At 53.4% G+C, this 13720-nt stretch overlaps 5 protein-coding genes across 5 annotated transcripts; 4 read left to right on the top strand and 1 right to left on the bottom strand.

The window, feature by feature from the left end:
- Window positions 1-701: 701 nt before the first annotated feature.
- VTN00DRAFT_9275 (uncharacterized protein) lies at window positions 702-3698 on the top strand (the record flags this gene model as incomplete). Its single annotated transcript, XM_069436217.1, has 9 exons — window positions 702-774; window positions 891-956; window positions 1033-1087; window positions 1176-1330; window positions 1389-1495; window positions 2018-2206; window positions 2258-2402; window positions 2460-2615; window positions 2668-3698. 9 exons carry the CDS (start codon window positions 702-704, stop codon window positions 3696-3698), a joined length of 1977 nt encoding a protein of 658 aa, XP_069284860.1.
- A 1606-nt stretch (window positions 3699-5304) lies between these two features.
- Window positions 5305-6124, bottom strand: VTN00DRAFT_9276 (uncharacterized protein; the record flags this gene model as incomplete). Its single annotated transcript, XM_069436218.1, has 3 exons — window positions 5305-5432; window positions 5556-5627; window positions 5899-6124. The coding sequence occupies 3 exons, from the start codon at window positions 6122-6124 to the stop codon at window positions 5305-5307; spliced, it is 426 nt and encodes a 141-aa protein (XP_069284861.1).
- Window positions 6125-6550: 426 nt separating this feature from the next.
- VTN00DRAFT_9277 (uncharacterized protein) lies at window positions 6551-8147 on the top strand (the record flags this gene model as incomplete). Its single annotated transcript, XM_069436219.1, has 4 exons — window positions 6551-6782; window positions 6841-7505; window positions 7665-7735; window positions 7844-8147. The coding sequence occupies 4 exons, from the start codon at window positions 6551-6553 to the stop codon at window positions 8145-8147; spliced, it is 1272 nt and encodes a 423-aa protein (XP_069284862.1).
- A 113-nt stretch (window positions 8148-8260) lies between these two features.
- On the top strand, window positions 8261-10164 carry VTN00DRAFT_9278 (uncharacterized protein; the record flags this gene model as incomplete). The annotated part of the gene is made up of 2 exons (XM_069436220.1): window positions 8261-8876; window positions 8942-10164. 2 exons carry the CDS (start codon window positions 8261-8263, stop codon window positions 10162-10164), a joined length of 1839 nt encoding a protein of 612 aa, XP_069284863.1.
- Window positions 10165-11787: 1623 nt separating this feature from the next.
- On the top strand, window positions 11788-12907 carry VTN00DRAFT_9279 (uncharacterized protein; the record flags this gene model as incomplete). Its single annotated transcript, XM_069436221.1, has 3 exons — window positions 11788-12024; window positions 12082-12563; window positions 12637-12907. 3 exons carry the CDS (start codon window positions 11788-11790, stop codon window positions 12905-12907), a joined length of 990 nt encoding a protein of 329 aa, XP_069284864.1.
- Window positions 12908-13720: the final 813 nt, after the last annotated feature.

Raw genomic sequence — 13720 nt, forward strand, 5'->3', positions numbered from 1 at the left:
ACCCTATCGATAAGCACTGGCCTGTCTAACGACCGGTCTCCATGAGCCGGATGCGAGGATAGGTGGTCTGAGGGCAGCTGAGGAAGCAGACGGGAGAGCTGCTGTCGCAACAGTTTGAGGTCTTGCAGAGTCTGAAACTTCGGATGCAGACCAAAGAACAGCTCAGCAAGCTGTGTAAATGCAAAAGACAGCGGTTGGTCTGGAGAAGATAGCTGTCGAGCTGCCAGCTTGCCGGCCTGGGGAAGCTCCGTCATCGCCGCCTCTGACGGTAGCCGCGCGCGTCGGAGCCGCGGGCCCGTGCAGGCCGACCGCTTCGCCTTGCCGAGCCCCGTACGTAGTCTGACTCGGTCCCTCGCTGCGCGCATCTCGAGTCTCACGCCCGCCCCCTCCCTCCGTGTCTTGAGTCGGGCCTACCCCCCATCCTTCCATCGCCTATCTTATGGATATATTCTTAGCTGACTAGGTCTCGATCTTGAATACGTGCGCATCCATCTGGGGCCCTTGGGTTTTTGGCGTACCCCGGCTGCGTGTGCGCTTCGTGGAGCCTACGTGGTTCCTGCTTCTTGGATAGCCCCGACTCAGCCCCCGCCTTTGGTAGAGGAATGTGGTTTCCTCTGGATACTCTCGGTCGCCCGGTTTTTCTCTGTCTCGAATCAATGGGGATCCCTCTGCGCTGATCCGTGCCGCTGATTGTGGATATCATGGCTTCCGCGGGGAAGCCCAACCTGGACGACTCCCGTCGCAGTACGGGGTCGCCCAAGCTTAAGGGGCGAGGTCAGTTGGCTATACTGCTGCTTCCTTCAGTTCCTGAGATGGAAGTGCGCTGTTTCTTTTATGCGCGCAGAAACAGCGTTGTCGGACGTTCTAGATGCTAACAGTGTATCTGATAGAGAACGCGAAAGATACTCTATGTCGCAATGTTACCATCTATGGCCGATGTCGATATGAAGATAAAGGTGCTGCGATTGTCCCTCACCTGCCTATATACCATTTAGCTTCCAGCATCATCTGACCGTGGGATCCATCTTTAAGGCTGCGCCTTTAACCATGACCCGCACAAAGTCAACGCGGCACATCAAACGGACAGGTTGGATACCCAGGTGGCTGTCTCTTCTGTAGTCGAAGAAGTCAGCTTGAAAATGTAGATGATCTAGCGGCTTACATGGGCGTACCAGTAATGGCGGTAGTAAGAAGCGGTTAAACGTCGAGTCTCCCAGCTTCACCCCGTCGCATCTGTCTGCCAACGGCTCGCCTGCGACAAAGAAGACGACAACGATCTCCCCGAAAGCTGCAAGCGCTGCTCCGTTTCTCCCTAAGAGTGTGACATCACGTATGGCATCTCTGCTCTCTTGTTCGGAATTCCAGACCCTTGTGCTCACGGAGATCAGGATCCAATACCAGTTCGCCGTCCGTTCGGCAAGAATCGACCACTCCAGATTGGACTGTGGCAGAGGTGCAGGACTTTGTTCCTCAGGGGTTTGACGCTTCTCATGTGGTAAGGATAGCCCTTTCCCAAAGTAACCGGAGTCCCTGTCCAGGTTGGTGGACCTCCGTTCTTGCCCTCCACGTACATACACTCTATTCTTCTCAAACTTCTGCATCAACGATCCACACCACGCTTGGGGATAAAGCATGGTCTGTTCTGCTTGCTGCACAGTTGGGCTCTCCACTGTCTCAGTTCCACAGAGCACGCGGTGGCTTTCAGACTGCATGCTGTATGTCAAGCGGCTGTGTTATGCCCAGGCGGCTGAGTATGGATGCGGCTGGTGCACCTCATGGCCCTCATGGTCCCTGTCTTCTGCAACGACGAAGCCTTAATGCGCTCGCTGATGCGTTCGAACCTCGCGGTCTTCGATCCATATCCCTTCCCGTCTCGCTTCTACACAGTTCCCTGCCCCCTTCTCCCGAGTCCAGCACCATGAGGCCCATCAGACCTGCTTCTGTTCCCGGCCAGGGATTTGGCCCCAGAAAACGCTTTTCAAATATGACCTATTCGGAAACTGACGCGACTCCTCAGGCCCCTCTCCAAGGAAACGGGAACAGCGTCCTTGCCTCCGCAGCTGCCTTCGATCCATTCGTGACTGCGTCGACACCCCTGGCAGCCGCCAGTGCTGTTGGTCCAGTGCAGGCTAATCCGTATGCACATGACGGTACTGCACTTGGTGGAGCCGCTTTCTTTGCTAGCCAGAGCGGCTTCCAACAGCCGGTAAGATGCCTGGGTTTTCCCCTTTGCGTTTCATGTTCTGATTTGTGATAGTTGCAATACCATCTGTATGCTCCCATTGGTCCGCACAACCAGAACACCCTAGGGTACCAGCGTAACGTTCATGATCTCTTTCTACCTAATGACTTCCGCGAAGAGCTGCAGAAGAAAGCGGCAGCGTCGTTGCAGACCTTACCCAGTATGTTGACACATGATACCCTTCGTGCATACGTCATTTTACTGACTGTCTGTCGAGACTCCCAATTGCCGGCTCAGGTTGACCACTTTCACTCCCTTGTTCCCTTAGATCTCAATCATCAGAAGAATGCTGCCATATTCGGTTATCCGAGCTGGGTGTACAAAGCGCAATCAAGCAAAGACGGAAACTTCTACGCACTTCGGAGACTTGAAGGTAAAAACTTCTCCACTGTGCATTTGATGAGGCTTCTCTAACTTGCTCGCAGGATTTCGTCTTACCAATGAAAAGGCTATTCGATCTGTGCAGGCTTGGAAGCGAGTGTGCAATGGCAGTGTCGTGACGGTCCACGATGCTTTTACAAACCGAAGCTTCCAGGACAGCTCCTTGATTTTCGTCTACGATTATCATCCATTGTCCAAAACTCTTGCAGAGCAGCATCTGGGTGCTGGGAATAACAGATTTCAGGGCCGTCACAATGCTCACATCCCGGAACAGATACTTTGGAGCTACATGACTCAGATTGCCAACGCTCTGAAAGCGATTCACAGCAATGGTCTTGCAGCGAGAATCATTGAGCCAAGTAAGATCCTTCTCACTGGCAAGAATCGGATCCGCCTGAATGCTTGCGCCATCATGGATGTAGTGCAACACGATACGCAGCGGTCAATTACAGACTTGCAACGTCAAGACCTGGTCAACTTCGGACAGGTGATCTTGACTTTGGGTGCGAATAACCCTAACGTGATGCACAACCCCACGAAGGCCATGGAACATTTTACACGCGCATACAGTCCACAGCTGAAGAATTCGGTCTTCTGGCTTCTCAACGCCATGCAGAACGACCAAGAGAGGAACATCGACCTTTTCGTCACTGGCATTTCCTCACAGTTGATATCTACCTTTGATTCTGCGCTCCATCTGGACGATCAACTCACTTCCGATCTCAGCCGCGAACTTGAAAATGGCCGGCTCGTGCGACTGATGGCAAAGTTGAACTTCGTGAACGAGCGACCCGAATATGAACATGATAGACAATGGTCGGAAAATGGAGAGCGATACTTCTTGAAGCTCTTCCGGGACTATGTCTTCCATCAGGTGGACGCGCAGAACAACCCCGTCGTGGATCTAGCACATGTGTTGACATGTCTGAACAAGTTGGACGCCGGTACCGACGAGAAGATTACTCTGATCAGCAGGGATGAGCAGAGTTGCTTCGTTGTCAGCTACAAAGAGCTCAAAAAGGCTCTTGAGTCATCATTCCAGGCATTGATGAAGCCTACAAGAAGACTCCACTAGATATTCCCTTCAACGAAGTATCTCGAGGCCCTTGATTAGGAAGTATTTGATTGTATGACGATTGATGCCTTTAAAGTGCACTATCTTCGCGGTTAAATTTACTAACGAGGGGATGGATGAGGTGGTTGGACTTTTTTTACGAAGAATCCAAGAGTACGAATATTGTGACGGTGCGACCAGCTATTTGAGAGGGTGGCTATTTCGATATTTTTTGGCACTTTTATGAATGTGCTTTCAAGGCTTTTCGGTTCCTTTTGAACTCGAAAGTCATGTCTGGGAAGGATGCCTCCCGTTTTCCCTAAATTCGCAACAGGGTCAATTTCCGGGATAATGATGGTTCGAAGATATACAGACGAAAAATGTCGATCTCGCCATGAGTACAGTGAAAAATATCCATTATAGGCATCGTCAGATGTCTGGCATGTGGATGGATGAGGACATAACGCAAATCGAAATCGGGAAATAGTAGAAGAAATACAACATACGATCATACGATAAGTCAGCTAGCTAGATTAGCCATGCAGAGAAAAAAAAGATAAGTTATGATAGTTTGTTGGTGGGTTAGTATCTAGGATTGCAAATTTCATTTGAGATTTTTCAAATCCCTACCTATCCTTTATTCCTTGTAGTCACCACCTGGTGAGCAGATGAGATGTCAGAGGCTGATGAGGAGTGGCGGAGCGGGGCGGAGAGGAGAGGCGAGGGAGGGGATCGGGACGACTCGGAGACCGGGGCGTAAGCGAAACGGGAGACTCACCTTGGCATATTGATTAACATCTAAGATCACATCACGAGAACATCATGTGCTCAGGTACCTATTTAGGTAGGGATTATCTTACATTGGATCTCTCCAGATCGGACCGATAGGTATGTTTTTGTTGATCTAGATACCTAAGCCCTAGCCCTATCCCTATCCCTATTCTGTCGGTCGGACACCTCAATCCAGTCAGCCCAGGCTCAGGGGCTACCTATTGCTTACCCATATAGGTAAGCAGGTGGGCTACTAAGGCTAGTACTTTTACGAAATCCGAAGTTTAAGGTTCCAATAATTAGGTAAGCCGTACATTTTATTGATGCTTTTTTACCGTGATGTTTAACGTTCGATATATGTATATCTTTTAAGCGTCACTTATCCTGATGATGGTATCATATCATTGTCATGACATATTTCGTTTAGGTAGGTAGGTATCTATCATACAGTACATTTATATCTGACTGTCTTGTTTTTGTCCTCTGTTCGTAATAAATATTCATAATCGTTTCGACCCACAACTCCCCCTTTCTTTTCTTTCTTTTCTTGTTCGAGTTGGCTTTTGTTTTTCTTTTTTGAATTTAAGATAGCTAGCTAGCTAGATAGTCGAAGATCATTGCGACTCCGAGAATTTGATCAACTCCACACTTTCTCTTCGGTGTTAATTATGGGGACCATCCACTGAATGGATGGTTAACTGTTTGTGTTTCCTGTTAAATGATAGGACAGGATGGTTCGTCTTTTTTTTCTGAGTTCTCCATCCCACCTACACCATACTATACATACATTATACATTATGTATGTACGAGTGAAGTGGTGACGAGAGATGGTAGATGATGATGGTAGATAGTTTGTTTACTCTTCTTGCTGCACGAACGGGTTGGCAATCTCCTCACTGCCGTCGACCGGGGAGATGAGCACGAGCAGAGTTCCTCGCGCAACAATCAGGCCGAGGGAGCGTGTGGTCTCGTTGCCAGCATCATCTGCGTTGGAAGGCTTGTTAGAAAGGAAAGGATGCAAAAGGGGAATCGACGGGAAAGCGGGCATATTCGTTGATGTCCGGTTGCTATTGAGGGGAGGGTCTAAGATGGAATTGGATCACTTACCGCGCATGATCTCCTTGACATCATCGAGGACGAGGTTCATGAGTTGGTCATAGCCTTTGAGGGTTCCGGTGACTGGGCGGAAAGAGGTTAGTTCTGTTTGAGACATGTTGATGGCTTGAGCAATGGGTTGAGAGGGGGAAGCATATCGAGAATAATGTACGTCCAAAATCATTTCATGTTATGTTGGATATATGAAGAACTTTATAACTAACAACGATGATCTTCCTTAAACACTTGGATGTAGTAGAAACAATATGTTCATCAGGTGACAGAGAACACGATGAACACAAATGGGAAAAGAGCAGAAAAATTAAGAATAAACCAGCAGGGATAAACGACTTACTTTCTCTTCCGCCGTTGAACTTGACATTGACTTCCTTGTCCATGTACTTGGTGAGGTCGAGGATGTTTTCCTTCCTGGGCTTCTCCTGCTGCTGCTGGGCCGCACCGCCACCGCCCGCACCGCCACCCCTCTGCTGGGTGGGGTGGGCGCCACGGCCGCCTCCCCTGCTGTCGAAGCCTCCGCCGCGGCCTCGGGCACCCCCTCGGAACGAGCCTCGTTCGGACATGGCTTGGCTAGACGGGTGTTAGGGGGACTTGCTAGGAAAAATCTCTGCTGATCTGATCGGGCCTGATGATGCGCAATGCGCTGGTCCGATCTAGGCCGGTAGAGTACCGAAAGAGAGGGGGGGGTGTCTGGGGTGGAAAGAGGACGAGGTGTATGAGCGATTTTTGGGAGGGGTTTGTGATGAGTGGAAAGTGAAGGGAAAGGGAAAGGGTCTGCTCTGCCTTTGGGGAAGCGCGCGCGCGAGACTGGCGCTGGACGTCGGACAGAGCCTCGCAGATGAATGGTGGAGAGCAAAGGGGGGTTCGCTGTTCAGGATGGTAACAGCGAGACTGCCGTGTGGTCAGTGAGGGCCTGGCGCGTGGGCGCGAAGAGCAGGACAGGCGTGCGGTTGGTACAGTACGTATCGGTATGTAACGGTCACGTAACCATGCGCCGAACGGGCTACGGGGGACGACACGCACGGTGCGGCAGCCGGTGCGCCGCAAGTGGTCTGCCCTGGGCCTGGACGGCCGGGACTGGAGCGGAGCGCACGGCGCATGTCCGACGGCCTGCAGTGCAGCGATGCTCGAAGGTTCTGCCTGTGGTTGCCGGTGGCCGTCCCAGAGTCTGGGAGCGCTTTAGGGCTTTGGGGCTGAGAGACGTCGATTGGGCGCGGTGCGGTGGGTTACACGTCGGCCGGAAGACGGCTGGGCGATGGGGAGGGTGATGTGGATGGAGACGTGGACGAGGACGTGGACATGGAGGGCATCGAGGGGATGGGATGGGGACGCACTGGGCAAGAGGGAGGGGAGCGCCTAGGGCAGGGAGCGTTCGGGCGGGTCTCGGACTCTGGCAAACTTTTACAGGACAGGTCGCGCGTTCCGGCCAGCGCGGTCCCCAGCCAGGCATCGCTCGACACTGTGACGAGCCCGCCGTCAGGCCCTCATAATCAGCCTTGTCTGGTGTCAAGCCCCTGGAGGCTGGTGCTCGACGGGCGTAACGGGCGTGCTCCATTCACCAACGCCGGCGGCCCAAGCTGCACGAGCGTGCCGGCGAGACGATCGACTCGTGGACCCTTGCGCGTCCAGGTCCCGACTCTATCTGCGCCTGTCAACGATGGGGAACCTTCTGCGAACCTAGCCTGCACTGCAAAACACAGCGCTGCACTGCTGCTCTTCCTCGCCATGAGTAGCGGTCAGCTCTGCTCCGCCGCGACGGGCAAGCAGACTCTCAGTCTCTCTGGCGCCCTCCGAGTCGTACCGTCAGGTACGCTGTCTGGTATTCTTCGCTGTATCGTACCGTACGGCCCCCAGCACCAGGACGTCCGCAGTCCGGACCACCCCGTACAACAGCAGCCTCCAGCGGAAAAGACCGGCGGGACGACTCCGCTCCCCCAAGACCAGGTGCGACATCGCATCGCGTGCTGTCGGCCTGGCCCGCCCCCTCTTGCTCGAAGGATGCCCCCTTTTTGTGACTTTTTATATTTTCTTTTTTCTCGCTCTTGTCTATCTTTCTGCCATGCCAGCTGGGTCCTAGGGGCCTGTAGTCTGCGCTGGAGTCAGGTTGTTGGAGCGAACGGCCGTGCAGCGAGCGCTTCCCGACCCGCCCCCTCCCTCCAGCTACGCCCGACCGAGTAAGTCCAAGTCTGCTGCCCATCCAGCCGCGTCTCGAATGGTCCGTCCGGTCACGCCGTGTACGGCTTCTCCGTAGGTACTGTACGTTCCTGCTGCGGCCCTGTCAGCTTCCCGTCCGCCTCTCCACCTGCCGTCCTCCTCGCCCTCGCCGTCGCCCAGTCGCCCACCCCCTCTGGCCCCGACGTTTCCCTCGCTCACCTCCCTCCACCGCTCCCTCTCCTCTCCTCTCCTCTCCCTCCCCTCTCCTTCTCCTCACTCTCCATCGCTTCTTTCTCCTCTCCGCGGACCCTTCTTTCTTCATCTCTCCACCGCTATTTCTTGCGCGTTGAGCCCGCGTCTGCCGCTGAGCTGCGCTGCGCCTATGCTCCGCTCCCGGTGACACATCCTTACGCCGACGAGGAGCTTGCCTGACCTCCCTGTGTATCGAGCCTTGAGGCTCATCTGAGCGCTCCAGCTCTTCACATTCTTGCTGTTATTGTCCCTGTTGGTTTCCTTTTTATTTTCCTTCTCTATCCTTCGTCGCGATGGAGTCGAGAACTACGACGGCGGAGCCGTCCAACAAGCGGCCCCGATCGCCCTCTGGCGACTTCCCTCCTCTGGCTTCCAAAGTTCCCAAGACGCATTCGAACCACCTCCAAATCAATTACCTTGCTCGCCAGTATCCCGACAATCTTCCCCTTGTGTCAACGGAAGACAACATGCCGGCAATCCTGCGTCTGATTGGCGAGTATGACGGCGTTCTGCACCGCCATGAGAGTATCGCGGGAAACCTGGGCGCATGTCCCTTGGGGCCTATCCTGATCAAGCGCTTCGAGCGACTCTTTGATGGCCCTCCGCGCGTGCTCAAGTCGCATGGCAAGGAGGGTAACACCGTCACATGGCTGGACATCGTCGAGTTCGCCAAGAACAAGCCGGAGCAGTTCAACCTGGAAAAGACCCGCAACGGCGTGCGAGTCTGCCAGTTTTACACCAAACAGAGTAGAGTTGAAATCTCAGAGGAGGACTATGTGTTGATCGCATCGGGGATGCCGCAGAAGATGATTCCCCCGCAGCCCATTGTCGAAGATGAGGAGAAGGAGCTTGGCGCGTTGGAGATTCTGGAGAAGAACCTGCAGCAGATCATCCAGATGGCTGATCAAGGTGAGTTTGCCTCTGCTGTATTGGAATGACATTTTGTCTTCGGGTGCTGACGACTGCTGCTCTAGTCTCTGCACGTGCAAGACAGCTCAACCACCGACTCAAGAACCGCAGGACTGCGATCATCAGCAGACGTGAGAATGATGCGACTCTGAACCAGCAGCAGCAACAGCAGCAACCTCGCTCTCTTAGCCCATCCTGGCGTGATGCCAATGCAAACGGGCAGGGCTCCCTCAATGCCAATGGTCACACCAATCCGCAGTCTCCACCATCTGGCTTCGTCGCTGTCAATGCGAACCGGCCTGGCCCAGCGGAGTCTACCGAGGACAATGGTCTATCTTCACAGTTCATGTTCTCTCATCCCAACACTGAAAATATCACAATAATCAACGGCACCTCCATTAAAGGTGCCTCCCCGACCACCCGTGCTGAGCTGATGAAGAAATTCTTCACCACCGCCGACCGTCAAGCTCGCGGTTACCCTCCTGAGGAAGATGCACCTTTGGGTCGCCAGTCCTCGCGCCCCAGACCTAGAGCATCCGATGCGAGCGAGTATCCCGGAATGTACGGGGGATCCGCTGGAACAGTCGCGATACCAAACACGCCGTCCTCCTTACTACCGCCGCCAAAATCCTCCAGCCACTATGAGAGAGATGATGGCGGCCCTTACAAGATGGAGATGGTTAGCCGGATGGAGGAGCTACAGCGTGGCGAGCGCGTGCTGCCGCCCTGTGACCGCTGCCGCCGTCTACACATGGATTGCCTGAAGAACCTGACTGCCTGTATGGGCTGCACCAAGAAGCATGCCAAATGCTCATGGAAGGATGTCAAAGAGGAAGAACTTCGGGAGTATCCACCACCCAGCCGCCGTGATCGCACCGCCGATTCCCAGCACGAAGCCCCTCCAGCAGCTCCGGCCTCCGCTCCAGCCGCTCAGGATCGAGAGCGAGAGCAGGAGCGGGAGACCGGAATGTCCAATAGCACGGGCCCCGAGTCCGCCCCGAGCACGCGCCCAGCTTCGGAGCCTCAGCAAGCCCCCCGGGAACCACTACCAAGACGCGCTGCAAGCGAGATACAAGGAAGTGCCGTCTCGAGTCACGAGAGGAGGGTCAGCATCAACCGCAACAACGATAACGTCAATGACGATGACGACCCGGACGCAAACCAGAGGCTGATGCAGGCCATCATGGACACCGTTGACAACCATGCCAGAGCCGTCGCTGCGGGAAAGGACAGGGAGAACGAGCTGAACAATGAGCGGGAGCGAGAACGAAGGATGGCGAAGGCCTAGGTGGACGCCAAAACCTTGCCTACATTGCTGTCGCCCTTTTCGCAATTGTGATGCTCGTGCTAGTTTTCTTATGTTCTTTTTTTTGGAGGATACCATTTCTGCAGCTTCTAGTAGGATCTCTGACTGTCAGCTTTACCTTGTTCCACGGCGAAATGGGTGGGAATATTTTCTGCATTTCTTCCTTCCCTGCCACACCCTTTGTTTTGTATGTGCTGCCATATGTGGCTGCTGTCACGGCCCTCCCCCCCCTTTGTCATCCTCTTTGTCATCATCTGAGCGAGTTTAGCGATATTCATGACCTGTCTTTGGCGCTCGAATCTGTGCAGTTCTTTGTACCGTGGCCATGTGTTTGAATTTTCTTATGGACTTCCTGTGCTTTCACACAACGTTTGTTTGTCTGCGTCCCTTTCGCAGCGGCCTTGCTGAGTGGTGGACGGAGAACGGATGGTGGAGTTTGATAGGACGTGTCTTGGTGCTTGTGTATGGGTCCTTCCGGAGCGCGTGCAGCGCGTGCAGCGCGTGGTTTTTTGATTGCTTGTTCTTAGTGATGTAATTTTTCGCGAGGGAAGACATGTATTTTCCAGCTTTCCGCCAATGAAGCCAGAACGATCCGGTCGTTTTTATCTTCTCTGGCTGTCTGTCCAGTGGCTGTAGACGTGCAATCTGTATGCGTGATGCGGCAAGTGCTTGTCCCTCGGGGAGAGTCTGGCGATGAGGCTTGTTCTATGGAAGATGCAGGCGATGCTAGATATGTGTGAAGTATAAGTGCAAGTACAGGGCACTCGGAGCTACCAACTAGGCAATTCCTGGGGTAGCCGACGGGCGGTCCCGCAGGGGAAGAGCACATATCCGGGCTGAGCACGCGACGAACCTGAAGCAGCTACTGGATGCACAGGACGTGCAACGTGACAAGATCAGACTACGAAGGGAAGAATGAGAGGAACGCACGTGTTGAAGCACTCTGGGCAGGGCGGAATAGATTCCTTGGTGGTTTGTCGTCCGGTCAGGCCCGAAGTGTTCAGTCAGGGCTGACACATCAGCGCCAGCCGGGCGCCAGATCCGACGGAGAAAAGCTGCCGAGCCCTCGGTGAGTAGCTTGGAATCGCTGCGCACCCCAGCCCTGGGAGATCGCCCCACGCCCAAGAGGCATCGGTTCTCGTCCGTCCTGCTCTACTTCCGTACTGTAGAAGCAAGTAGCTCAACGGCCACCCTTGCTCCCTTGGGGACGAGTCCTCATGGCGGGGTACGAGGGGCGGTCTTTCTCAAGCAGCGGGAGTTTCTGCTGCGGTCCGCGGTCGAAAGAATATCACTGTTGAGCCAGAGCGGACGTGCAGTGGAGTCGCGTGCCTGAGCTGCTGCTGTTCTTTGCTTGCTTGGCCCTGCAGCTCAACTCCCGCGTCATCTGCCGACTAGCGAGGCCATTCGTTCGGTGGGCTCCCATGGGCTAGCATTAGTATATCTGGTGGTGGTTGTGTCTAGAAGCTGCTGCTGCGGCTTCTATTACTATTGCTACCGTCTCACTGGAGAGGCAAGTCTCCTGGCTCTTTTACATCTAGTCTTGAGCTCCTTCTCTTCACCCCGCATCCTTCCCCCGCCCAAAAAGGAAACGAGAAAGACATCAAGATGGATCCCTCCCAGGTCAAGATCCCTCCCCTGAAGGATCTCACCATCGATAACATCACCGAGAATGTCATCCTTATCAACTCCCTCTGTGAGGATGCCCGCATGAAGTACGTGCTGGAGAGGCTGGTTACTCACCTGCACGACTTTGCGCGCGAGACCCGGCTCAGCACCAAGGAGTGGATGTCCGGCCTGCAGTTCCTGACGGAGGTTGGCCAGATATGCAGTGATGTGCGACAGGTACGCAGAATCCCCTCCAGCGGATTGAATAGCCAAAGAGCTAACCAGAGTATACAGGAATTCATCCTCCTCTCCGACGTCCTTGGTCTCTCCCTCCTCGTCGACTCCATCGACCACCCCAAGCCCGAGGGCTCCACGCAGGGCACCGTCCTGGGCCCCTTCCACACCCATGAAGCGCAGGAGATGACCGCAGGCGACATGATGTCCCACGACCCCCAGGGAGAGCCGCTCCTCGTCCTCTGCACGCTCAAGGACACCAACGGCAAGCCCATCGAGGGCGCGAAGATCGACATCTGGGAGACGGACTCGACGGGCCACTATGACGTGCAGTACGCGGACCGTAAAGGTCCCGACGGTCGCTGTATCATGTACAGTGACAAGGAAGGATTCTTCTGGTTCAAGGCCATCAAGCCTGTTCCGTACCCGATCCCGCACGACGGCCCCGTGGGGAGGTTGCTGAAGAAGCTCCACCGGCATCCGTACCGGCCGTCGCATATGCACTTTATGTTCGAGAAGGAGGGCTACGATCATTTGATCACGTATGTCTCCTCCTCCCCCCCTTCCCCCATGTACCTCCTTTCTCCAACCCATGACTAATCGGTCTAAACACAGGGCCCTCTACCTCCGCAACGACCCCTACGAGACCTCCGACGCCGTCTTCGGCGTCAAGAACACCCTCGTCGTCGACCTGGGCAAAGTCGACGCTGAGCTGGCCAAGAAGTACGGCGTCCCCGAGGGCACGGCGCTGCTGACGTACGACTTTGTCCTCGTCACCGAGGCCGACTCGAACGCGCTCCGGGACAAGAACTCCAAGGAGGCGCTGGACAAGTTGGGCCGGAAGGTGAAGATCGTCAATGGGTTGCCGATTCCCGATTTGGATTAAATTAAAATTTAAGTCGTTATATTATATTTACATTATACGAGCCTTAACATGAACATAAGATGTCTGATATATCTACCTACCTGGACTTCTTTTTTGGATTGGGCCTCCTTTGTTTTTATGTCCGTGAATTAATTGACTGATTAAATTCATTGTACATACGTACATATAGTACATGCATACCTAACCATACATACGACCATCGATATATGCGAATATGAAACCTGGATGATGATGATGATGCGATCGCGCTGATCTTGGCAATCGCGTAAATGCGAAACTGCTGAATAGTTTCTATCCCTTACTCCATCCAGATCAAATATAGCATAGCAGAAAGAAATCTTTCTTGCTCGACAAAACCTATTTTGCTGCTGTAATATTCCTTGTGTCTAGATTCGTACCAGGAATTTTGGGCTAGGGCATACATACATACTTCTTGATATCTTTTGTCGAAGTCAAATGTGAGTCATTGTTGCCTTTATCCTGTTCCCCTGGCTAGGTAGGGAGCTTAGTTCGCCGGAGCCCGATATTGATATCGAAAACTTGCTTTATAAAGATATATATAATCTTTATTTAGAATAAAAAAAATCAAAAAAGAATCGTCTTTGCTGATTCTGATTCTTGCATTTCCATATTAATTAGGTTGGTGTTGTTCGCTTCTGTGATGCGGTCATCGTGTGGAATATTAGTAGATGCTCAATTATGTATATGAAAAAAGGGCTAGGGAAATTCTTGAATGTATATACAGTAGATGATATTCCAAGGTCTCTGAGAGACGTATTCACAATAGTTTCCAAGGTTAGTACTTGGGCCAGG

Source organism: Thermoascus crustaceus (genome assembly GCF_041956765.1).
Source record: "Thermoascus crustaceus strain CBS 181.67 unplaced genomic scaffold VTN00scaffold_7, whole genome shotgun sequence".
In the NCBI taxonomy this organism is placed as follows: Eukaryota; Fungi; Ascomycota; class Eurotiomycetes; order Eurotiales; family Thermoascaceae; genus Thermoascus; species Thermoascus crustaceus.